This window comes from Synchiropus splendidus, chromosome 17, assembly GCF_027744825.2.
Source record: "Synchiropus splendidus isolate RoL2022-P1 chromosome 17, RoL_Sspl_1.0, whole genome shotgun sequence".
Taxonomy (NCBI): domain Eukaryota; kingdom Metazoa; phylum Chordata; class Actinopteri; order Syngnathiformes; family Callionymidae; genus Synchiropus; species Synchiropus splendidus.
In genome coordinates, this window is record NC_071350.1 from 14,769,733 (window position 1) to 14,795,749 (window position 26,017).

Sequence of the window (26,017 nt, forward strand, 5' to 3'; positions counted from 1 at the left end):
TGGATCATGTGCAGTAGCAGAGTACTCTGAGTTTTGCGGGCAAAACTATTGTCCGCTGAGGCCAACCTGGCTTTGTTAAAGACCACAATAAAAGTAGAGGTCACAGTAAAACCTGCCGCAGAAAACAGAATAATGTTGTAGACTCGATCATACTCAGCAGCGACTGGAGTAAACAGTAAAACAAATATGCTACAAAGTCTGTGCATGGTCAAACTGTCCAGTTTGTCAAATGGAAACTGACACATCAGCACAAAACGGATCAGAGCATTGACAAAAGAGAAAGCCCACACTAGAGCGATGGCTGCTGCTGTGGATCTCATGGTGACGATGACATGGTGCACAGCCACACTGCCGTTAGACACCATGATGCATCTGCTAGGTCAGAAGAAGAACCTTCAAAAACATCTATTGCTGATGAAGAAAGACAATGACATATGAATATAAAGTCACCTTCACTGTCGAAGAGTCAGCTGGAACCTGCTGCGTCTCCTCCATGAGGGAGGATCAGGTCGGCAGCTCTGGAGCTCCTATTTAAGATGGAGATCCAGGAGGAGGGTTCAGGTGTCCACTTGGAAACCAGTTGAGCGACAGAGACAATGGGAGTAAACCAACAAACACTCTCGTTCTGAATATAGTGATGTTGTTACTCAAAAGAAGAAAAAGAAAAGAACAAAGACAGAACAAAGTAGCATGTTGATAGTTCAGTCACTTGATTCTTAGGTCGACAACTGTTACCTCAACACAGGACACATGGTCAACAGTGAACCAGACGTGACGTTCGCAAGCGACCAGAACTCCTGTATGAAAACCGTGTACACTGCTAAAATCAGAGTTTATAAATCTGTCAAAGTCATGTCAGAGGTCCACCAGAACTTCATGTTGACAGTTACAGCGGGTCTCTCTATAAACACAAATCAGAATATTGACAGGAGGAGAAGCCCACACCAGAACAATGGCTGCTGCTGTGGATTTCATGTTGAAGACGGAGACATTTCTCATCTGAACACAAAAGATGTTATCCACGTCCGTAGGCTGATGATGATGCGTCACGTTTGACTGACAATTAAGGTGGTCAGGTTGATGTTTGGCTTCAAATGTGTCCGGTCTCAGAACCTCAGTGTTGCCTGGCAGATGACAACATCCTTGAGACGTGGTTCTTCATGGGTCAGAAACCAGCAGTTCGGCACAACCAGCCCCCTGCTGAGTGGAAAATAGTTGGTTTGTGAGCCATGACGAAGCACATCTCATACAAGTCGTCATCATCCAGGTGAATGTAGCGTCTGGAGCCTGAACCTATTTATCACCAACGGCTTGACCATCTTATTTCTCTGTCACACATTGACACTAGGAGTCATCGTCATCTCAGATATAAACTGATGATGGACCTCTGCCACTGCTGGAACAGAATGTGAGGTTTCACAGCCAAAAGTGAACATGAAAGACTGTTGTCATGTTGATTTTGCAAGTAAATCGTAGAAACAAGCTGAGTAATATGGAGCGTCTTGATTTATTTACACTGCGCTCACAACACAAAGTGTGAGAGATTACTGACAATCGAGAAGATTTTAATCAGCTCCAGACGTCAAAAATGATCAATTAATAATCTGGTAATCTTCACCAACATAAGAAAACCAGAGTCTGCAGGATCATTCATCTCCGTAAACCTGTCTGTCAATAAAATCTGAAGTGTTCTTGAACAACGTTGTCTGCCCAGACCGCCATCAGACACTTCACTGATCCACATTCATCATGTTCGTGTGGCGTCGCGCTGTGCACATAGTTTCCGGCATCTAGTGCTGAGTCTTCTGAGGCGAGAAGTTCACGCCCCAGTCGCACACCGATGCTTGAGGTACACAGTTTTTGGCTGAGAAAAACACGCTGCAGGCCCAGATTACCAGAGGAAGCACTCGAGGCCTGTGCTGAATTGGGTTTTCACAATGATTCTCTACTCTTCCCAGCCACAATGCATCATCGCCATCATCTGAATTTTGATTTGAATGTTTCTGTTACGTGACCACACCTGGTGCTGGAACCATCACACAGACAGTGTGGAGTCTCACATACACATGTTCACCAAGTAAAAATTAACAGAAAACACATATGGTAAAGGAAAACACAGCAGACAGAGCAGGATTAAACTACATCAGTACTTTTTTATTGTAGACATAATTCAATAAAATTCATTTCACTTTAAAGTGTTGTTGCACGTCACAAATATTACCAAGAAATCATGTTCCGTAAAGTATTTCGGGAGTCATCACTCAATTCACAGGAGAGACAGGGGTTTCAGTCTCAGTCTCACAAAAAGTTAAATCTTCTTCATGATAAGAATATTTGTGTTTCTGTAGTATCTCATCCATTCATGTCATTAGATCTTGAAACATGTCGCCTGCTTCAGTCCAAGCCTGCTGCCTAAAGAACTGACCTTTCAAACAAAGGCCTCAGGAACATGTTCAGGGGTAGATTTTGAACAATTTGTCAGTGTCTGTTTGCCTGTTATTTACCACATTCATTCAATCACTCATCAGTCAGAGTCTGGTGCAACACTACTATGAGATCTGATTATTTACAGCTCGAGTGAATCCACAGCAGAGATTAGACAAGAGGACGGGTCTGATGGTCTGGTCTCTGAGACCATAGATGAGGGAGCTTAGACATCTGGGAAGAAGAATAACCAACACATACATGACATTCATCATACGGACAAAACTGATCCAGCTCATCACTTGAAAAAGAGTCACAGACACAGGAATGAATATTCTGTAGGAGAGACCAAGCACCAGCTGGATCATGTGCAGCAGCAGAGCATTCTGAACTTTACGGACTGAATTTCTTTCCACTGAGGCCGACCTGGCTGTGATTAAGACTGCAATAAAAGTGGAGGTCACGGTAAAACCTGCTGTGGAAAACAACAAGAGGTTGTAGACTCGATCATATTCAGCAGCCACTGGAACTACCAACACAACAAAAGAGTCACAAATCCTTGACATCTCCAGACTGTCCAGTTCTTCAAATGGGAACTGACACATCAGCACAACACGGATCAGAACATTGACAAAAGAGAAAGCCCACACTAGAGCGATGGCTGCTGCTGTGGATCTCAAGGTGACGATGGAGGAGTGTCTGAGAGGAAAACACACAGCCACATATCTCTCTATAGACATCTCAGCCAGTGTGAGAGGAAAGATGGTCTCTGTTAGAATAGCATACAGGACTAATGTGCCACACACAGGATATGTTAAGAAAACTCTGCTGTTAGCCATAATGTACAGGATCTGACTCATCATCATGTAAAGAGTGTCTGCAACAAGAAGGTTAGTCAGAAGAACATAGCGGGACGTCTCCCGAAACACTTGTTTACTCCTCAGGGTGAACAGAATGATGGCATTAATGGTTAGCAGCGCAGCACACGGCACACTAGTGAAAACAGAGACCATGATTCGCTCCAGCTCTGACTGCAGCTCCACAGCCACACTGCTGTTAGACACCATGATACATCTGCAGGATCAGAGGGAGAACCATCAACAACATCTATTGCTGATGAAGAAAGACAATGACACATGATGATGAAGTCACCTTCCCTGTTGAAGAGTCAGCTGGAACCTGCTGCGTCTCCTCCATGAGGCAGGATCAGGTCAGCAGCTCTGGAGCTCCTATTTAAGATGGAGATCCAGGAGGAGGGTTCAGGTGTCCACTTGGAAACCAGTTGAGCGACAGAGACAATGGGAGTAAACCACCAAACACTCTCGTTCTGAATATAGTGATGCTGTTATTCAAAAGAAGAAAAAGAAAAGAACAAAGAGAGAACAAAGTAGCATGTTGATAGTTCAGTCGCTTCTTAGGTCGACAACTGTTACCTCAACACAGGACACATGGTCATCAGTGACCAGACGTGACGTTCACAAGCGACCAGAACTCCTGTATGAAAACCGTGTACACTGCTAAAATCAGAGTTTATAAGTCTGTCAAAGTCATGTCAGAGGTCCACCAGAACTTCATGTTGACAGTTACAGCGGGTCTCTCTATAAACACAAATCAGAATATTGACAGGAGGAGAAGCCCACACCAGAACAATGGCTGCTGCTGTGGATTTCATGTTGAAGACGGAGACATTTCTCATCTGAACACAAAAGATGTTATCCACGTCCGTAGGCTGATGATGATGCGTCACGTTTGACTGACAATTAAGGTGGTCAGGTTGATGTTTGGCTTCAAATGTGTCCGTTCGCAGAACCACAGTGTTGCCTGGCAGATGACAACATCCTTGAGACGTGGTTCTTCATGGGTCAGAAACCAGCACTTCGGCACATACTGCCCCCAGCTGAGTGGAGAAAAGATGACAGCCTGAGGCGTAGAGATGCAAGGCTGTATGGCAAGAAGCAAACCAGGACCCAAACTAAGACAAGCATGACATTGGCTAAGAACCCTCTGTCCAATGTTGATAGCAAAGTCAGCCTTGCATGTTGACCTATTGGTGTTTCAAAGGATTCAATGTTCCGAGAGGGTAAGGAGTTAGGACACACATGGGGAAATGACAATGCTACTTTCCGTTAGGGCAGATTCTGTCTTGGTGGCATGAGTTTGATTCGCCCCCTCCTGTGCAGCCTCAAACCTCTGCACCTCAGGCAAAGTCCTTTTTGTCTTCTCAGCTAGTGGCGCTCTAATTCATTATTCATTTCAGTAAACCTGTCTGTCAATAAAGTCAGATGTGTTTTTGAGCAACGTTGTCTGCCCAGACAGCCATCAGACCCTTCACTGCCCCACACTCATCATGTTTGTGTGGAGTCGCGCTGTACAGTAGTTTCCAGCATCTACTGCCAAGCCACCTGAGGCGAGAATCTCATGCCCAGATGCACCACCCCCCAGTAGCACAGCGATGCTTGAAGAACACAGTTGTTGGCTGAGAAAAACATGCTGCAGGCCCAGATTACCAGAGGAAGCACTCGAGGCCTGTGCTGAATTGGGTTTTCACAATGATTCTCTACTCTTCCCAGCCACAATGCATCATCACCATCATCTGAATTTTGATTTGAATGTTTCTGTTACGTGACCACACCTGGTGCTGGAACCATCACACAGACAGCGTGGAGTCTGACATACACATGTTCACCAAGTAAAAATTAACAGAAAACACATATGGTAAAGGAAAACACAGCAGACAGAGCAGGATTAAACTACATCAGTACTTTTTTATTGTAGACATAATTCAATAAAATTCATTTCACTTTAAAGTGATTTTGCACGTCACAAATATTACCAAGAAATCATCTTCCGTGAAGTATTTCAGGAGTCATCACTCAATTCACAGCAGAGACAGGGGTTTCAGTCTCAGTCTCACAAAAAGTTAAATCGTCTTTATGATAAGAATATTTGTGTTTCTGTAGTATCTCATCCATTCATGTCATTAGATCTTGAAACGTGTCGCCTGCTTCAGTCCAAGCCTGCTGCCTAACAAAGGCCTCAGGAACATGTTCAGGGGTAGATTTTGAACAATTTGTCAGTGTCTGTTTGCCTGTTATTTACCACATTCATTCAGTCACTCATCAGTCAGAGTCTGGTGCAACACTACTATGAGATCTGATTATTTACAGCTCGAGTGAATCCACAGCAGAGATTAGACATGAGGACGGGTCTGATGGTCTGGTCTCTGAGACCATAGATGAGGGAGCTTAGACATCTGGGAAGAAGAATAACCAACACATACATGACATTCATCATCCGGACAAAACTGATCCAGCTCATCACTTGAAAAAGAGCCACAGACACAGGAATAAATATTCTGGAGGAGAGACCGAGCACCAATTGGATCATGTGCAGCAGCAGAGTATTCTGAACTTTACGGACTGAATTTCTTTCCACTGAGGCCGACCTGGCTGTGATTAAGACTGCAATAAAAGTGGACGTCATGGTAAAACCTGCTGTGGAAAACAACAAGAGGTTGTAGATTCGATCATATTCAGCAGCCACTGGAACTACCAACACAACAAATGAGTCACAAATCCTTGACATGTCCATACTGTCCAGTTCTTCAAATGGGAACTCACACATCAGCACAACACGGATCAGAACATTGACAAAAGAGAAAGCCCACACTAGAGCGATGGCTGCTGCTGTGGATCTCAAGGTGACGATGGAGGAGTGTCTGAGAGGAAAACACACAGCCACATATCTCTCTACAGACATCACAGCCAGTGTGAGAGGAAAGATGCTCTCTGTTAGAAAAGTATACAGGATTAATGTGCCACACACAGGATATGTTAAGAAAACTCTGCAGTTAGCCAGAATGTACAGGATCTGACTGATCATCATGAACAGACTGTCTGCAACAAGAAGGTTAGTCAGAAGAACATAGCGGGACGTTTCCCGAAACACTTGTTTACTCCTCAGGGTGAACAGAATGATGGCATTAACGGTTAGCAGCGCAGCACACGGCACACCAGTGAAAACAGAGACCATGATTCGCTCCATCTCTGACTGCAGCTCCTCAGCCACACTGCTGTTAGACACCATTATACATCTGCAGGATCAGAGGAAGAACCTTCAACAACATCTATTGCTGATGAAGTAAGACAATGACACATGATGATGAAGTCACCTTCCCTGTTGAAGAGTCAGTTTGAACCTGCTGCGTCTCCTCCATGAGGGAGGATCAGGTCAGCAGCTCTGGAGCTCCTATTTAAGATGGAGATCCAGGAGGAGGGTTCAGGTGTCCACTTGGAAACCAGTTGAGTGACAGACACAGTGGGAGTAAACCACCAAACATTATGGTTCTGAATATAGTGATATTGTTACTCAAAAGATGAAAAAGAAAAGAACAAAGAGAGAACAAAGTAGCATGTTGATAGTTCAGTCACTTCTTAGGTCGACAACTGTTACCTCAACACAGGACACATGGTCATCAGTGACCAGACGTGACGTTCGCAAGTGACCAGAACTCCTGTATGAAAACCATGTACACTGCTATAATCAGAGTTTATAAGTCTGTCAAAGTCATGTCAGAGGTCCACCAGAACTTCATGTTGACAGTTACAGTGGGTCTCTCTATAAACACAAATCAGAATATTGACAGGAGGAGAAGCCCACACCAGAACAATGGCTGCTGCTGTGGATTTCATGTTGAAGACGGAGACATTTCTCATCTGAACACAAAAGATGTTATCCACGTCCGTAGGCTGATGATGATGCGTCACGTTTGACTGACAATTAAGGTGGTCAGGTTGATGTTTGGCTTCAAATGTGTCCGGTCTCAGAACCACAGTGTTTCCTGGCAGATGACAACATTCTTGAGACGTGGTTCTTCATGGGTCAGAAACCAGCAGTTCGGCACAACCAGCCCCCTGCTGAGTGGAAAACAACTGGTTTGTGACCCATGACGAAGCACATCTCATACAAGTCGTCATCATCCAGGTGACTGTAGCGTCTGGAGCCTGAACCTATTTATCACCAACGGCTTGACCATCTTATTTCTCTGTCACACATTGACACTAGGAGTCATCGTCATCTCAGATATAAACTGATGATGGACCTCTGCCACAGCTGGAACAGAATGTGAGGTTTCACAGCCAAAAGTGAACATGAAAGACTGTTGTCATGTTGATTTTGCAAGTAAATCGTAGAAACAAGCTGAGTAATATGGAGTGTCTTGATTTATTTACACTGCGCTCACAACACAAAGTGTGAGAGATTACTGACAATCGAGAAGATTTTAATCAGTTCCAGATGTCAAAAATGATCAATTAATAATCTGGTAATCTTCACTAACATAAGAAAACCAGAGTCCGCAGGATCATTCATTTCAGTAAACCTGTCTGTCAATAAAGTCAGATGTGTTTTTGAGCAACGTTGTCTGCCCAGACCGCCATCAGACACTTCACTGATCCACATTCATCATGTTCGTGTGGCGTCGCGCTGTGCACATAGTTTCCGGCATCTAGTGCTGAGTCTTCTGAGGCGAGAAGTTCACGCCCCAGTCGCACACAGATGCTTGAGGTACACAGTTGTTGGCTGAGAAAAACATGCTGCAGGCCCAGATTACCAGAGGAAGCACTCGAGGCCTGTGCTGAATTGAGTTTTCACAATGATTCTCTACTCTTCCCAGCCATAATGCATCATCGCCATCATCTGAATTTTGATTTGAATGTTTCTGTTACGTGACCACACCTGGTGCTGGAACCATCACACAGACAGCGTGGAGTCTGACATACACATGTTCACCAAGTAAAAATTAACAGAAAACACATATGGTAAAGGAAAACACAGCAGACAGAGCAGGATTAAACTACATCAGTACTTTTTTATTATAGACATAATTCAATAAAATTCATTTCACTTTAAAGTGATTTTGCACGTCACAAATATTACCAAGAAATCATCTTCCGTAAAGTATTTCGGGAGACATCACTCAATTCACAGGAGAGACAGGGGTTTCAGTCTCAGTCTCACAAAAAGTTAAATCTTCTTCATGATAAGAATATTTGTGTTTCTGTAGTATCTCATCCATTCATGTCATTAGATCTTGAAACATGTGGCCTGCTTCAGTCCAAGCCTGCTGCCGAAAGAACTGACCTTTCAAACAAAGGCCTCAGGAAAATGTTTAGCGGTAGATTTTGAACAATCTACCGCTAAGAGGCAAACAGACAAAAGTGTCTGTTTGCCTGTTATTTACCACATTCATTCAGTCACTCATCAGTCAGAGTCTGGTGCAACACTACTATGAGATCTGATTCCTTGCAGCTAGTGTGAATCCACAGCAGAGATTAGACAAGAGGACGGGTCTGATGGTCTGGTCTCTGAGACCATAGATGAGGGAGCTTAGACATCTGGGGAGAAGAATAACCAACAAATACATGACATTCATCATACGGACAAAACTGATCCAGCTCATCACTTGAAAAAGAGCCACAGACACAGGAATAAATATTCTGTAGGAGAGACCGAGCACCAGCTGGATCATGTGCAGCAGCAGAGTATTCTGAACTTTACGGACTGAATTTCTTTCCACTGAGGCCGACCTGGCTGTGATTAAGACTGCAATAAAAGTGGACGTCATGGTAAAACCTGCTGTGGAAAACAACAAGATGTTGTAGACTCGATCATATTCAGCAGCCACTGGAGACAAGACAACGACAAATGTGTTACAAATTGCATTCATGTCCAGACTGTCCAGTTCTTCAAATGGGAACTCACACATCAGCACAACACGGATCAGAACATTGACAAAAGAGAAAGCCCACACAAGAGCGATGGCTGCTGCTGTGGATCTCAAGGTGACGATGGAGGAGTGTCTGAGAGGAAAACACACAGCCACATATCTCTCTATAGACATCTCAGCCAGTGTGAGAGGAAAGATGCTGTCTGTCAGCATGGCAAAGAGGATTAATGTGCCACAAACAGGATATGTTAAGAACACTCTGCAGTTAGCCAGAATGTACAGGATCTGACTCATCATCATGAAAAGACTGTCTGCAACCAGAAGGTTAGTCAGAAGAACATAGCGGGACGTCTCCCGAAACACTTGTTTACTCCTCAGGGTGAACAGAATGATGGCATTAATGGTTAGCAGCACAACACACGGCACACCAGTGAAAACTGAAACCATGATTCGCTCCAGCTCTGACTGCAGCTCCACAGCCACACTGCTGTTAGACACCATGATACATCTGCAGGATCAGAGGAAGAACCATCAACAACATCTATTGCTGATGAAGAAAGACAATGACACATGATGATGAAGTCACCTTCCCTGTCGAAGAGTCAGTTGGAACCTGCTGCGTCTCCTCCATGAGGGAGGATCAGGTCAGCAGCTCTGGAGCTCCTATTTAAGATGGAGATCCAGGAGGAGGGTTCAGGTGTCCACTTGGAAACCAGTTGAGTGACAGACACAGTGGGAGTAAACCACCAAACATTCTGGTTCTGAATATAGTGATGCTGTTACTCAAAAGAAGAAAAAGAAAAGAACAAAGAGAGAACAAAGTAGTATATTGATAGTTCAGTCACTTCTTAGGTCGACAACTGTTACCTCAACACAGGACACATGGTCATCAGTGACCAGACGTGACGTTCGCAAGCGACCAGAACTCCTGTATGAAAACCGTGTACACTGCTAAAATCAGAGTTTATAAGTCTGTCAAAGTCATGTCAGAGGTCCACCAGAACTTCATGTTGACAGTTACAGTGGGTCTCTCTATAAACACAAATCAGAATATTGACAGGAGGAGAAGCCCACACCAGAACAATGGCTGCTGCTGTGGATTTCATGTTGAAGACGGAGACATTTCTCATCTGAACACAAAAGATGTTATCCACGTCCGTAGGCTGATGATGATGCGTCACGTTTGACTGACAATTAAGGTGGTCAGGTTGATGTTTGGCTTCAAATGTGTCCGGTCTCAGAACCACAGTGTTTCCTGGCAGATGACAACATCCTTGAGACGTGGTTCTTCATGGGTCAGAAACCAGCAGTTCGGCACAACCTGCTGAGTGGAAAACAGCTGGTTTGTGACCCATGACGAAGCACATCTCATACAAGTCGTCATCATCCAGGTGACTGTAGGGTCTGGAGCCTGAACCTATTTATCACCAACGGCTTGACCATCTTATTTCTCTGTCACACATTGACACTAGGAGTCATCGTCATCTCAGATATAAACTGATGACGGACCTCTGCCACAGCTGGAACAGAACGTGAGGTTTCACAGCCAAAAGTGAACATGAAAGACTGTTGTCATGTTGATTTTGCAAGTAAATCGTAGAAACAAGCTGAGTAATATGGAGTGTCTTGATTTATTTACACTGCGCTCACAACACAAAGTGTGAGAGATTACTGACAATCGAGAAGATTTTAATCAGTTCCAGACGTCAAAAATGATCAATTAATAATCTGGTAATCTTCACTAACATAAGAAAACCAGAGTCTGCAGGATCATTCATTTCAGTAAACCTGTCTGTCAATAAAATCTGAAATGTTCTTGAACAACGTTGTCTGCCCAGACCGCCATCAGACACTTCACTGATCCACATTCATCATGTTCGTGTGGCGTCGCGCTGTGCACATAGTTTCCGGCATCTAGTGCTGAGTCTTCTGAGGCGAGAAGTTCACGCCCCAGTCGCACACCGATGCTTGAGGTACACAGTTGTTGGCTGAGAAAAACATGCTGCAGGCCCAGATTACCAGAGGAAGCACTCGAGGCCTGTGCTGAATTGGGTTTTCACAATGATTCTCTACTCTTCCCAGCCACAATGCATCATCGCCATCATCTGAATTTTGATTTGAATGTTTCTGTTACGTGACCACACCTGGTGCTGGAACCATCATACAGACAGCGTGGAGTCTGACATACACATGTTCACCAAGTAAAAATTAACAGAAAACACATATGGTAAAGGAAAACACAGCAGACAGAGCAGGATTAAACAACATCAGTACTTTTTTATTGTAGACATAATTCAATAAAATTAATTTCACTTTAAAGTGATTTTGCACGTCACAAATATTACCAAGAAATCATCTTCCATAAAGTATTTCGGGAGTCATCACTCAATTCACAGCAGAGACAGGAGTTTCAGTCTCAGTCTCACAAAAAGTTAAATCGTCTTAATGATAAGAATATTTGTGTTTCTGTAGTATCTCATCCATTCATGTCATTAGATCTTGAAACATGTGGCCTGCTTCAGTCCAAGCCTGGTGCCTAAAGAACTGACCTTTCAAACAAAGGCCTCAGGAACATGTTCAGGGGTAGATTTTGAACAATTTGTCAGTGTCTATTTGCCTGTTATTTACCACATTCATTCAGTCACTCATCAGTCAGAGTCTGGTGCAACACTACTATGAGATCTGATTCCTTGCAGCTAGTGTGAATCCAAAGCAGAGATTAGACAAGAGGACGGGTCTGATGGTCTGGTCTCTGAGACCATAGATGAGGGAGCTTAGACATCTGGGGAGAAGAACAACCAACACATACATGACATTCATCATACGGACAAAACTGATCCAGCGCATGACTGGAAAAAGAGTCACGGACACAGGAATGAATATTCTGGAGGAGAGACCGAGCACCAGCTGGATCATGTGCAGCAGCAGAGTATTCTGAACTTTACGGACTGAATTTCTTTCCACTGAGGCCGACCTGGCTGTGATTAAGACTGCAATAAAAGTGGACGTCATGGTAAAACCTGCTGTGGAAAACAACAAGATGTTGTAGACTCGATCATATTCAGCAGCCACTGGAGACAAGACAACGACAAATGTGTTACAAATTGCATTCATGTCCAGACTGTCCAGTTCTTCAAATGGAAACTGACACATCAGCGCAACACGGATCAGAACATTGACACAAGAGAAAGCCCACACTACAGCGATGGCTGCTGCTGTGGATCTCATGGTGACGATGGAGGAGTGTCTGAGAGGAAAACACACAGCCACATATCTCTCTATAGACATCTCAGCCAGTGTGAGAGGAAAGATGCTCTCTGTTAGAAAAGTATACAGGATTAATGTGCCACACACAGGATATGTTAAGAAAACTCTGCAGTTAGCCAGAATGTACAGGATCTGACTCATCATCATGAAAAGACTGTCTGCAACAAGAAGGTTAGTCAGAAGAACATAGCGGGACGTCTCCCGAAACACTTGTTTACTCCTCAGGGTGAACAGAATGATGGCATTAATGGTTAGCAGCGCAGCACACGGCACGCTAGTGAAAACAGAGACCATGATTCGCTCCAGCTCTGACTGACGCTGCACAGCCACACTGCTGTTAGACACCATGATACATCTGCAGGATCAGAGGAAGAACCATCAACAACATCTATTGCTGATGAAGAAAGACAATGACACATGATGATGAAGTCACCTTCCCTGTCGAAGAGTCAGTTGGAACCTGCTGCGTCTCCTCCATGAGGGAGGATCAGGTCAGCAGCTCTGGAGCTCCTATTTAAGATGGAGATCCAGGAGGAGGGTTCAGGTGTCCACTTGGAAACCAGTTGAGTGACAGACACACTGGGAGTAAACCACCAAACATTCTGGTTCTGAATATAGTGATGCTGTTACTCAAAAGAAGAAAAAGAAAAGAACAAAGAGAGAACAAAGTAGTATATTGATAGTTCAGTCACTTCTTAGGTCGACAACTGTTACCTCAACACAGGACACATGGTCATCAGTGACCAGACGTGACGTTCGCAAGCGACCAGAACTCCTGTATGAAAACCGTGTAGACTGCTATAATCAGAGTTTATAAGTCTGTCAAAGTCATGTCAGAGGTCCACCAGAACTTCATGTTGACAGTTACAGCGGGTCTCTCTATAAACACAAATCAGAATATTGACAGGAGGAGAAGCCCACACCAGAACAATGGCTGCTGCTGTGGATTTCATGTTGAAGACGGAGACATTTCTCATCTGAACACAAAAGATGTTATCCACGTCCGTAGGCTGATGATGATGTGTCACGTTTGACTGACAATTAAGGTGGTCAGGTTGATTTTTGGCTTCAAATGTGTCCGTTCGCAGAACCACAGTGTTGCCTGGCAGATGACAACATCCTTGAGACGTGGTTCTTCATGGGTCAGAAACCAGCAGTTCGGCACAACCAGCCCCCTGCTGAGTGGAAAACAGTTGGTTTGTGACCCATGACGAAGCACATCTCATACAAGTCGTCATCATCCAGGTGACTGTAGGGTCTGGAGCCTGAACCTATTTATCACCAACGGCTTGACCATCTTATTTCTCTGTCACACATTGACACTAGGAGTTATCGTCATCTCAGATATAAACTGATGACGGACCTCTGCCACAGCTGGAACAGAATGTGAGGTTTCACAGCCAAAAGTGAACATGAAAGACTGTTGTCATGTTGATTTTGCAAGTAAATCGTAGAAACAAGCTGAGTAATATGGAGTGTCTTGATTTATTTACACTGCGCTCACAACACAAAGTGTGAGAGATTACTGACAATCGAGAAGATTTTAATCAGTTCCAGACGTCAAAAATGATCAATTAATAATCTGGTAATCTTCACTAACATAAGAAAACCAGAGTCTGCAGGATCATTCATTTCAGTAAACCTGTCTGTCAATAAAATCTGAAGTGTTCTTGAACAACGTTGTCTGCCCAGACCGCCATCAGACACTTCACTGATCCACATTCATCATGTTCGTGTGGCGTCGCGCTGTGCACATAGTTTCCGGCATCTAGTGATGAGTCTTCTGAGGCGAGAAGTTCACGCCCCAGTCGCACACCGATGCTTGAGGTACACAGTTGTTGGCTGAGAAAAACATGCTGCAGGCCCAGATTACCAGAGGAAGCACTCGAGGCCTGTGCTGAATTGGGTTTTCACAATGATTCTCTACTCTTCCCAGCCACAATGCATCATCGCCATCATCTGAATTTTGATTTGAATGTTTCTGTTACGTGACCACACCTGGTGCTGGAACCATCATACAGACAGCGTGGAGTCTGACATACACATGTTCACCAAGTAAAAATTAACAGAAAACACATATGGTAAAGGAAAACACAGCAGACAGAGCAGGATTAAACTACATCAGTACTTTTTTATTGTAGACAAAATTCAATAAAATTCATTTCACTTTAAAGTGATTTTGCACGTCACAAATATTACCAAGAAATCATCTTCCGTAAAGTATTTTGGGAGTCATCACTCAATTCACAGGAGAGACAGGGGTTTCAGTCTCAGTCTCACAAAAAGTTAAATCTTCTTCATGATAAGAATATTTGTGTTTCTGTAGTATCTCATCCGTTCATGTCATTAGATCTTGAAAAATGTGGCCTGCTTCAGTCCAAGCCTGCTGCCTAAAGAACTGACCTTTCAAACAAAGGCCTCAGGAACATGTTTAGCGGTAGATTTTGAACAATTGTCAGTGTCTGTTTGCCTGTTATTTACCACATTCATTCAGTCACTCATCAGTCAGAGTCTGGTGCAACACTACTATGAGATCTGATTATTTACAGCTCGAGTGAATCCACAGCAGAGATTAGACAAGAGGACGGGTCTGATGGTCTGGTCTCTGAGACCATAGATGAGGGAGCTTAGACATCTGGGGAGAAGAGCAACCAACACATACATGACATTCATCATACGGACAAAACTGATCCAGCTCATCACTTGAAAAAGAGCCACAGACACAGGAATAAATATTCTGGAGGAGAGACCAAGCACCAGCTGGATCATGTGCAGCAGCAGAGTATTCTGAACTTTACGGACTGAATTTCTTTCCACTGAGGCCGACCTGGCTGTGATTAAGACTGCAATAAAAGTGGACGTCACGGTAAAACCTGCTGTGGAAAACAACAAGATGTTGTAGACTCGATCATATTCAGCAGCAACTGGAACTATCAACACAACAAATGAGTCACAAATCCTTGACATGTCCATACTGTCCAGTTCTTCAAATGGGAACTCACACATCAGCACAACACGGATCAGAACATTGACAAAAGAGAAAGCCCACACTAGAGCGATGGCTGCTGCTGTGGATCTCAAGGTGACGATGGAGGAGTGTCTGAGAGGAAAACACACAGCCACATATCTCTCTATAGACATCTCAGCCAGTGTGAGAGGAAAGATGCTCTCTGTTAGAAAAGTATACAGGATTAATGTGCCACACACAGGATATGTTAAGAAAACTCTGCAGTTAGCCAGAATGTACAGGATCTGACTGATCATCATGAAAAGACTGTCTGCAACAAGAAGGTTAGTCAGAAGAACATAGCGGGACGTTTCCCGAAACACTTGTTTACTCCTCAGGGTGAACAGAATGATGGCATTAATGGTTAGCAGGGCAGCACACGGAACACCAGTGAAAACAGAGACCATGATTCGCTCCAGCTCTGACTGCAGCTCCACAGCCACACTGCTGTTAGACACCATGATACATCTGCAGGGTCAGAGGGAGAACCATCAACAACATCTATTGCTGATGAAGAAAGACAATGACACATGATGATGAAGTCACCTTCCCTGTTGAAGAGTCAGCTGGAACCTGCTGCGTCTCCTCCATGAGGGAGGATCAGGTCAGCAGCTCTGGAGCTCCTATTTAAGATGGAGATCCAGGAGGAGGGTTCAGGTGTCCACTTGGAAACCAGTTGAGTGACAGACACAGTGGGAGTAAACCACCAAACATTCTGGTTCTGAATATAGTGATGCTGTTACTCAAAAGAAGAAAAAGAAAAGAACAAAGAGAGAACAAAGTAGTATATTGATAGTTCAGTCACTTCTTAGGTCGACAACTGTTACCTCAACACAGGACACATGGTCATCAGTGACTAGACGTGACGTTCACAAGCGACCAGAACTCCTGTATGTAAACCGTGTACACTGCTAAAATCAGAGTTTATAAATCTGTCAAAGTCATGTCAGAGGTCCACCAGAACTTCATGTTGACAGTTACAGTGGGTCTCTCTATAAACACAAATCAGAATATTGACAGGAGGAGAAGCCCACACCAGAACAATGGCTGCTGCTGTGGATTTCATGTTGAAGACGGAGACATTTCTCATCTGAACACAAAAGATGTTATCCACGTCCGTAGGCTGATGATGATGCGTCACGTTTGACTGACAATTAAGGTGGTCAGGTTGATGTTTGGCTTCAAATGTGTCCGGTCTCAGAACCACAGTGTTGCCTGGCAGATGACAACATCCTTGAGACGTGGTTCTTCATGGGTCAGAAACCAGCAGTTCGGCACAACCTGCTGAGTGGAAAACAGCTGGTTTGTGACCCATGACGAAGCACATCTCATACAAGTCGTCATCATCCAGGTGACTGTAGGGTCTGGAGCCTGAACCTATTTATCACCAACGGCTTGACCATCTTATTTCTCTGTCACACATTGACACTAGGAGTTATCGTCATCTCAGATATAAACTGATGATGGACCTCTGCCACAGCTGGAACAGAATGTGAGGTTTCACAGCCAAAAGTGAACATGAAAGACTGTTGTCATGTTGATTTTGCAAGTAAATCGTAGAAACAAGCTGAGTAATATGGAGTGTCTTGATTTATTTACACTGCGCTCACAACACAAAGTGTGAGAGATTACTGACAATCGAGAAGATTTTAATCAGTTCCAGACGTCAAAAATGATCAATTAATAATCTGGTAATCTTCACTAACATAAGAAAACCAGAGTCTGCAGGATCATTCATTTCAGTAAACCTGTCTGTCAATAAAATCTGAAGTGTTCTTGAACAACGTTGTCTGCCCAGACCGCCATCAGACACTTCACTGATCCACATTCATCATGTTCGTGTGGCGTCGCGCTGTGCACATAGTTTCCGGCATCTAGTGATGAGTCTTCTGAGGCGAGAAGTTCACGCCCCAGTCGCACACCGATGCTTGAGGTACACAGTTGTTGGCTGAGAAAAACATGCTGCAGGCCCAGATTACCAGAGGAAGCACTCGAGGCCTGTGCTGAATTGGGTTTTCACAATGATTCTCTACTCTTCCCAGCCACAATGCATCATCGCCATCATCTGAATTTTGATTTGAATGTTTCTGTTACGTGACCACACCTGGTGCTGGAACCATCATACAGACAGCGTGGAGTCTGACATACACATGTTCACCAAGTAAAAATTAACAGAAAACACATATGGTAAAGGAAAACACAGCAGACAGAGCAGGATTAAACTACATCAGTACTTTTTTATTGTAGACAAAATTCAATAAAATTCATTTCACTTTAAAGTGATTTTGCACGTCACAAATATTACCAAGAAATCATCTTCCGTAAAGTATTTTGGGAGTCATCACTCAATTCACAGGAGAGACAGGGGTTTCAGTCTCAGTCTCACAAAAAGTTAAATCTTCTTCATGATAAGAATATTTGTGTTTCTGTAGTATCTCATCCATTCATGTCATTAGATCTTGAAACGTGTCGCCTGCTTCAGTCCAAGCCTGCTGCCTAACAAAGGCCTCAGGAACATGTTCAGGGGTAGATTTTGAACAATTGTCAGTGTCTGTTTGCCTGTTATTTACCACATTCATTCAGTCACTCATCAGTCAGAGTCTGGTGCAACACTACTATGAGATCTGATTCCTTGCAGCTAGTGTGAATCCAAAGCAGAGATTAGACAAGAGGACGGGTCTGATGGTCTGGTCTCTGAGACCATAGATGAGGGAGCTTAGACATCTGGGGAGAAGAACAACCAACACATACATGACATTCATCATCCGGACAAAACTGATCCAGCGCATGACTGGATAAAGAGTCACGGACAAAGGAATGAATATTCTGGAGGAGAGACCGAGCACCAGCTGGATCATGTGCAGCAGCAGAGTATTCTGAACTTTACGGACTGAATTTCTTTCCGCTGAGGCCGACCTGGCTGTGATTAAGACTGCAATAAAAGTGGACGTCATGGTAAAACCTGCTGTGGAAAACAACAAGATGTTGTAGACTCGATCATATTCAGCAGCCACTGGAGACAAGACAACAACAAAGGTGTTACAAATTGCATTCATGTCCATACTGTCCAGTTCTTCAAATGGAAACTGACACATCAGCACAACACGGATCAGAACATTGACACAAGAGAAAGCCCACACTACAGCGATGGCTGCTGCTGTGGATCTCATGGTGACGATGGAGGAGTGTCTGAGAGGAAAACACACAGCCACATATCTCTCTATAGACATCTCAGCCAGTGTGAGAGGAAAGATGCTCTCTGTTAGAATAGCATACAGGACTAATGTGCCACACACAGGATATGTTAAGAAAACTCTGCAGTTAGCCAGAATGTACAGGATCTGACTCACCATCATGAAAAGAGAGTCTGCAACAAGAAGGTTAGTCAGAAGAACATAGCGGGACGTTTCTCGAAACACTTGTTTACTCCTCAGGGTGAACAGAATGATGGCATTAATGGTTAGCAGCGCAGCACACGGCACACTAGTGAAAACAGAGACCATGATTCGCTCCAGCTCTGACTGACGCTGCACAGTCACACTGCTGTTAGACACCATGATACATCTGCAGGATCAGAGGAAGAACATTCAACATCTATTGCTGAGGAAGAAAGACAATGACACATGATGATGAAGTCACCTTCCCTGTTGAAGAGTCAGCTGGAACCTGCTGCGTCTCCTCCATGAGGGAGGATCAGGTCAGCAGCTCTGGAGCTCCTATTTAAGAAGGAGATCCAGGAGGAGGGTTCAGGTGTCCACTTGGAAACCAGTTGAGCGACAGAGACAATGGGAGTAAACCACCAAACACTCTCGTTCTGAATATAGTGATGTTGTTACTCAAAAGAAGAAAAAGAAAAGAACAAAGAGAGAACAAAGTAGCATGTTGATAGTTCAGTCACTTCTTAGGTCGACAACTGTTACCTCAACACAGGACACATGGTCATCAGTGACCAGACGTGACGTTCGCAAGCGACCAGAACTCCTGTATGAAAACCGTGTACACTGCTAAAATCAGAGTTTATAAGTCTGTCAAAGTCATGTCAGAGGTCCACCAGAACTTCATGTTGACAGTTACAGTGGGTCTCTCTATAAACACAAATCAGAATATTGACAGGAGGAGAAGCCCACACCAGAACAATGGCTGCTGCTGTGGATTTCATGTTGAAGACGGAGACATTTCTCATCTGAACACAAAAGATGTTATCCACGTCCGTAGGCTGATGATGATGTGTCACGTTTGACTGACAATTAAGGTGGTCAGGTTGATGTTTGGCTGTGTCCGGTCTCAGAACCACAGTGTTTCCTGGCAGATGACAACATCCTTGAGACGTGGTTCTTCATGGGTCAGAAACCAGCAGTTCGGCACAACCAGCCCCCTGCTCAGTGGAAAACAGCTGGTTTGTGAGCCATGACGAAGCACATCTCATACAAGTCGTCATCATCCAGGTGACTGTAGCGTCTGGAGCCTGAACCTATTTATCACCAACGGCTTGACCATCTTATTTCTCTGTCACACATTGACACTAGGAGTTATCGTCATCTCAGATATAAACTGATGATGGACCTCTGCCACTGCTGGAACAGAATGTGAGGTTTCACAGCCAAAAGTGAACATGAAAGACTGTTGTCATGTTGATTTTGCAAGTAAATCGTAGAAACAAGCTGAGTAATATGGAGCGTCTTGATTTATTTACACTGCGCTCACAACACAAAGTGTGAGAGATTACTGACAATCGAGAAGATTTTATTCAGTTCCAGACGTCAAAAATGATCAATTAATAATCTGGTAATCTTCACTAACATAAGAAAACCAGAGTCTGCAGGATCATTCATTTCAGTAAACCTGTCTGTCAATAAAATCTGAAGTGTTCTTGAACAACGTTGTCTGCCCAGACCGCCATCAGACACTTCACTGATCCACATTCATCATGTTCGTGTGGCGTCGCGCTGTGCACATAGTTTCCGGCATCTAGTGCCGAGTCTTCTGAGGCGAGAAGTTCACGCCCCAGTCGCACACCGATGCTTGAGGTACACAGTTGTTGGCTGAGAAAAACATGCTGCAGGCCCAGATTACCAGAGGAAGCACTCGAGGCCTGTGCTGAATTGGGTTTTCACAATGATTCTCTACTCTTCCCAGCCACAATGCATCATCGCCATCATCTGAATTTTGATTTGAATGTTTCTGTTACGTGACCACACCTGGTGCTGGAACCATCACACAGACAGCGTGGAGTCTGACATACACATGTTCACCAAGTAAAACTTAACAGAAAACACATATGGTAAAGGAAAACACAGCAGACAGAGCAAGATTAAACAACACCAGTACTTTTTTATTGCAGACATAATTCAATAAAATTCAATTTACACGTCACAAATATTACCAAGAAATCATCTTCCGTAAAGTATTTCAGGAGTCATCACTCAATTCACAGCAGAGACAGGGGTTTCAATCTCAGTCTCACAAAAAGTTAAATCGTCTTAATGATAAGAATATTTGTGTTTCTGTAGTATCTCATCCATTCATGTCATTAGATCTTGAAACGTGTCGCCTGCTTCAGTCCAAGCCTGCTGCCTAACAAAGGCCTCAGGAACATGTTCAGGGGTAGATTTTGAACAATTTGTCAGTGTCTGTTTGCCTGTTATTTACCACATTCATTCAGTCACTCATCAGTCAGAGTCTGGTGCAACACTACTATGAGATCTGATTATTTACAGCTCGAGTGAATCCACAGCAGAGATTAGACAAGAGGACGGGTCTGATGGTCTGGTCTCTGAGACCGTATGATGAATGTCATGTAGGTGAACAGAGTGATTTCTTCTGAGGAAGAAAGACAATGACACATGCTGCGTCTCCTCCATGAGGGAGGATCAGGTCGGCAGCTCTGGAGCTCCTATTTAAGATGGAGATCCAGGAGGAGGGTTCAGGCGTCCACTTGGAAAACAGTTGAGTGACTGACACAGTGGGAGTAAACCACAAAGTCTCGAAAGCTCTTGTTGGATGTCTCTATTTGTGATATTTCTAAAATAAAGAAATAAATAATAGTAACACAAAAACATGAATTTGAAAAAGCAATTAAAACACAGTGAGAGCACAGTAGAATATAGTAGGCAGGGTAATACTCAAAGGACTCCTTGGTCTTCACAAAGTCCAAGCAACCTCACCTCAGAAGAGACTGGATTGTGGTAAATGAAGCCACTTTTTTGGGCCAATATTAGCCCAAAAAAGTGTTTTAATGACGACAGCTTGACAGCTTTACAATTTTCAATGTGTATTAAAAATAGTTTAAAGTCCAAGACCAACCCCAGCTCTAAACTGAACACAAAGAGTGAAGAAAGTTGAAAGCTATTTTAAACAGGATAATCATATTTATATGGCTGGGTGCGAGACAATAGCAGGCTCTGTTGTTGGGATTCACCAGAGTGTTTGACAAAGTCATCCACTGGTGTCAGCGTTGGGTTTGTTTTGGTCGGATTTCACAAAGTCATGGTAGTGAGGGCTGAGGTGAAGGCCTATTAGGAATGCAGATCACCTACCCTTCCATAAATGTATGCTCTGCTTGGTTGTCATTCACCCTTCTTTTTCTTTTTCTTTCGGCTTCTCCCTTCAGGGTTCACCACAGCGGATCATCGTCCTCCATTTCACCCTGTCCACTGCTTCCTCTTCTCTCAAACCTACAAACCTCATGTCCTCCTTCACCACCTCCATAAATCTCCTCTTTGACCTTCCTCTCCACCTTCTGCCTGGCAGTTCCAACCTCAACATCTTCCTCTCAATGTACTGGCTATCTCTCCTCTGTACATGTCCAAACCATCTCCATCTAGCCTCTGACTTTGTCTCCTAAACACCTGACATTGAATTGCTTCTCATTCTCTTGAGGGACAAAAATAAGGCACTGGACCTTAAAAGATGGCATGTTCATTGAAAAGCCTACTTCAGGAACAACCTGCTTGAAGTGCTCAGAGCTTGTGAGGGATCAATGTTTGTGCCATGTTGTGCAGCACATCACAGTTTGGGAGCACAGCTGCTGTCGGCCTCATGTATAGTATAGCATTATGTCACTCTCATGTATCATCATGTTATGTTGGGTTGTGGGAGTAAACAAATGTTTGCAAGAGGAAAGCATTTTTGGCCACTTTTTGTTGATAACATCTTTCTTTAAGTTACATTCAGAGCAGACACGAAATGTGTGATTAATTTGGTCCCAATCACAAATCACAATGCTTCAGTGAGATTTTGATCTATATAATATAATATAATATAATATAACATAATATAATATAATGTAGATTGTAACTGATGACATGGATACCGTGAAGACAGTCAACATCAATCACTTTTTATTTCAAATATATATATAACTAGCTCATGAAACATCTAGTCATTACACTCAAACTGTATAACTACAGCTGGTCACATTATAGTGTGATCAATATCACATATTTGCGTCACTGGTTTTGCACCAAGCCTCTGTAGAAACATTGTTGTGACTATGAGTCAAAGTCAAGTCAAACTTAAAACTCAAAACATGGTTGCTGAAAGAAAATAGCAGAATAGGACTCGGGCAAGAAACTGCATTGATATATTTTTATTTTAGACGCAATTTAATGAATCTCATTTCACCTTGAAGTGATTTTACACGTCACAAATATAACAAAGAAATCTTCCAAAACGTATCACTGAGAGTCACAAGATTTATTGCAGTGAGATAGCTTTCAGTTTTTGTCTTGCTAAAAGTGAAATGTTCTTCTTTAATGAGATGATTTGGTTGTGTTTGTGTAGTTTCTAATGTATGCGCCTTATTGTATTTAGAGATGTAAATCTGGCAAAGGAATGTGGCATTAGATCTTGAAACATGTCACCTGCTTCAGTTCCAGCCTGCTGCCTGAAGAACTGACCGTTCAAACGCAGGTCTCAGAAACATATTTAGGTTTTGACTTTTAACAATGTTCTTACTGTCTGTTTGGCTGTTATTCAATACATTGATGTTGATGATATTGATAGGATGATCCTATTGATCATCACTGCTGAAGATCAAGAGACCAGAGTTCAGTCAGTCATCTGTGTGAGTCAGAGTCTGGAGCAACACCACTATGAGATCTGCTTCTTTGCAGCAAGTTTGAGTCCACAGCAGAGATTAGACAAGAGGTTGGGTCTGATGGTCTGGTCTCTGAGACCATAGATGAGGGAGCTTAGACATCTGGGGAGAAGAACAACCAACACATACATGACATTCATCATACGGACAAAACTGATCCAGCTCATCACTTGAAAAAGAGCCACAGATACAGGAATGAATATTCTGGAGGAGAGACCGAGCACCAGCTGGATCATGTGCAGCAGCAGAGTATTCTGAACTTTACGGACTGAATTTCTTTCCACTGAGGCCGACCTGGCTGTGATTAAGACTGCAATAAAAGTGGACGTCATGGTAAAACCTGCTGTGGAAAACAACAAGATGTTGTAGATTCGATCATATTCAGCAGCAGCTGGAACCATCAACACAACAAATGAGTCACAAATCCTTGACATCTCCAGATTGTCCAGTTCTTCATATGCAAATTGACACATCAGCACAACACGGATCAGAACATTGACACAAGAGAAAGCCCACACTACAGCGATGGCTGCTGCTGTGGATCTCATGGTGACGATGGAGGAGTGTCTGAGAGGAAAACACACAGCCACATATCTCTCTATAGACATCACAGCCAGCGTGAGAGGAAAGATGCTCTCTGTTAGCATAGTATGGAGGATTAATGTGCCACACACAGGATATGTTAAGAAAACTCTGCAGTTAGCCAGAATGAACAGGATCTGACTGATCATCATGAAAAGAGAGTCTGCAACAAGAAGGTTAGTCAGAAGAACATAGCGCGACGTCTCCCGAAACACTTGTTTACTCCTCAGGGTGAACAGAATGATGGCATTAATGGTTAGCAGCGTAACACACGGCACACCAGTGAAAACTGAAACCATGATTCGCTCCTGCTCTGACTGACGCTGCACAGTCACACTGCTGTTAGACACCATGATACATCTGCAGGATCAGAAGAAGAACCTTCAACATCTATTGCTGAGGAAGAAAGACAATGACACATGATGATGAAGTCACCTTCCCTGTCGAAGAGTCAGCTGGAACCTGCTGCGTCTCCTCCATGAGGGAGGATCAGGTCAGCAGCTCTGGAGCTCCTATTTAAGATGGAGATCCAGGAGGAAGGTTCAGGTGTCCACTTGGAAACCAGTTGAGCGACAGACACAGTGGGAGTAAACCAGTTGAGAAAGCTCTTGTCGGGCATAATGTCTCTATTTCTGATATTTCCAAAATATAATAATACTAATGAAAGGAAGGGAAAGAATGTGCAATTCCCAACAATTTCTGGATGGAACATGAAAACATACATTTCAAAAAGGAAAAAAGAAAATACTAAAAGGACTCCTTGGTCTTCACAAAGTCCAAGCTACATCATCTCAGGAGAGACTGGATTGTGGTAAATGAAGCCAATATAAGCCCCAAAAAGTGTTTTAATGAGGACAGCTTTACAATTTGCAATGTGTTCATTTCTTTAAAATAATATTAAGTGCAAGACCAACCCCAGTTCTAGACTTAACACAAAGGGGTGAAGAAAGTCGAAAGCTATTTTAACCGGGATTGTAGGGAAATACACCTAACGTGTATCCTCCACGCGACTACCAAGAATCCAAGTTAAAATCAAAAGAATTTATTCCCTGACAGAGGAGTCTAATTACCCTTACAGAGCTCTGGGTCCACAACTATGCCTGACTTAGCCTTAGCTCAAGTGGTGTGGTGAGACAATGACTCTCTGGCTCTGACCCTTTTTATACACTTTCAGTTTATCTTTTAAGGCACAGTCTCCGTTGATTGGTCCCAGTCTCCTTCGGTCCTTGTCGCCATGCGTCAAATTCCAGATGCTGTGTTGACACCAATCCTTTTGATGTTATCCATTCTTGGTCCTTTTTGTGATAATAATCTGGTCCACTCGTCCGATTGGCTTGGTTTGACTGGCTGACTGGCTCATCTAGACTCTATCTGGCTCTGTGGTTCATACATTTGTCCTCCATACCCATCTGTGCTCCCCAGAGGTTCCTTATCTTTCACATTCCAGAGGGAGGGAGGTACTTTTCCCCACAAATTCAGGATCAGATCATGCGGTTTGGACCAGTCCAGAGGTTAAATGGCTCATCGATTGCTCCTTGGTCCTCATACCAGGTGGTTCCTACCTTTCATAACTCACTCTCCACCCCACACATTCTTCCACGCATTCAGGGCCAAATTGAGGTTACCTTACCCAATATCACAATGTCTGTTGGATTCAGTCTTTCATTTGGCATAGCAGTATTTAGCAGTTTATTCAATAGCATAATATAACTTCATTAATCTAATTATAAGAAAGAAAAAAACATTATTCCCATAGGATAATCATATTTATATGGCTGAGTGCAAGACAATAGAGGGCCTCTTTGGCCTTCCTCTCCACCTTCTGCCTGGCAGTTCCAACCTCAACATCTTCCTCTCAATGTACTGGCTATCTCTCCTCTGTACATGTCCAAACCATCTCAATGTAACCTCT

The 26,017-nt window shown here is 43.5% G+C and overlaps 7 protein-coding genes across 7 annotated transcripts; all 7 read right to left on the reverse strand.

Moving 5' to 3' along the window:
* Positions 1-2,549: 2,549 nt before the first annotated feature.
* On the reverse strand, positions 2,550-3,491 carry LOC128748080 (odorant receptor 131-2-like). The gene has a single exon (XM_053846472.1). The coding sequence runs from the start codon at positions 3,489-3,491 to the stop codon at positions 2,550-2,552; it is 942 nt and encodes a 313-aa protein (XP_053702447.1).
* A 2,077-nt stretch (positions 3,492-5,568) lies between these two features.
* Positions 5,569-6,510, reverse strand: LOC128748081 (odorant receptor 131-2-like). Its single transcript, XM_053846473.1, has one exon. It carries the CDS (start codon positions 6,508-6,510, stop codon positions 5,569-5,571), a length of 942 nt encoding a protein of 313 aa, XP_053702448.1.
* Positions 6,511-8,710: 2,200 nt separating this feature from the next.
* Positions 8,711-9,652, reverse strand: LOC128748082 (odorant receptor 131-2-like). Its single transcript, XM_053846474.1, has one exon. It carries the CDS (start codon positions 9,650-9,652, stop codon positions 8,711-8,713), a length of 942 nt encoding a protein of 313 aa, XP_053702449.1.
* A 2,172-nt stretch (positions 9,653-11,824) lies between these two features.
* Positions 11,825-12,766, reverse strand: LOC128748083 (odorant receptor 131-2-like). The gene has a single exon (XM_053846475.1). The coding sequence runs from the start codon at positions 12,764-12,766 to the stop codon at positions 11,825-11,827; it is 942 nt and encodes a 313-aa protein (XP_053702450.1).
* A 2,178-nt stretch (positions 12,767-14,944) lies between these two features.
* LOC128748084 (odorant receptor 131-2-like) lies at positions 14,945-15,886 on the reverse strand. The gene has a single exon (XM_053846477.1). It carries the CDS (start codon positions 15,884-15,886, stop codon positions 14,945-14,947), a length of 942 nt encoding a protein of 313 aa, XP_053702452.1.
* A 2,154-nt stretch (positions 15,887-18,040) lies between these two features.
* LOC128748085 (odorant receptor 131-2-like) lies at positions 18,041-18,982 on the reverse strand. The gene has a single exon (XM_053846478.1). It carries the CDS (start codon positions 18,980-18,982, stop codon positions 18,041-18,043), a length of 942 nt encoding a protein of 313 aa, XP_053702453.1.
* A 4,534-nt stretch (positions 18,983-23,516) lies between these two features.
* LOC128748086 (odorant receptor 131-2-like) lies at positions 23,517-24,458 on the reverse strand. The gene has a single exon (XM_053846479.1). It carries the CDS (start codon positions 24,456-24,458, stop codon positions 23,517-23,519), a length of 942 nt encoding a protein of 313 aa, XP_053702454.1.
* Between the last annotated feature and the right edge of the window lie 1,559 nt (positions 24,459-26,017).

Bases quoted from the DNA above. Each gene is read 5' to 3' on its own strand.
- LOC128748084 (XM_053846477.1), bottom strand. From the start codon at position 15,886: ATGGTGTCTAACAGCAGTGTGGCTGTGGAGCTGCAGTCAGAGCTGGAG.
- LOC128748082 (XM_053846474.1), bottom strand. From the start codon at position 9,652: ATGGTGTCTAACAGCAGTGTGGCTGTGGAGCTGCAGTCAGAGCTGGAG.
- LOC128748081 (XM_053846473.1), bottom strand. From the start codon at position 6,510: ATGGTGTCTAACAGCAGTGTGGCTGAGGAGCTGCAGTCAGAGATGGAG.
- LOC128748083 (XM_053846475.1), bottom strand. From the start codon at position 12,766: ATGGTGTCTAACAGCAGTGTGGCTGTGCAGCGTCAGTCAGAGCTGGAG.
- LOC128748080 (XM_053846472.1), bottom strand. From the start codon at position 3,491: ATGGTGTCTAACAGCAGTGTGGCTGTGGAGCTGCAGTCAGAGCTGGAG.
- LOC128748086 (XM_053846479.1), bottom strand. From the start codon at position 24,458: ATGGTGTCTAACAGCAGTGTGACTGTGCAGCGTCAGTCAGAGCAGGAG.
- LOC128748085 (XM_053846478.1), bottom strand. From the start codon at position 18,982: ATGGTGTCTAACAGCAGTGTGACTGTGCAGCGTCAGTCAGAGCTGGAG.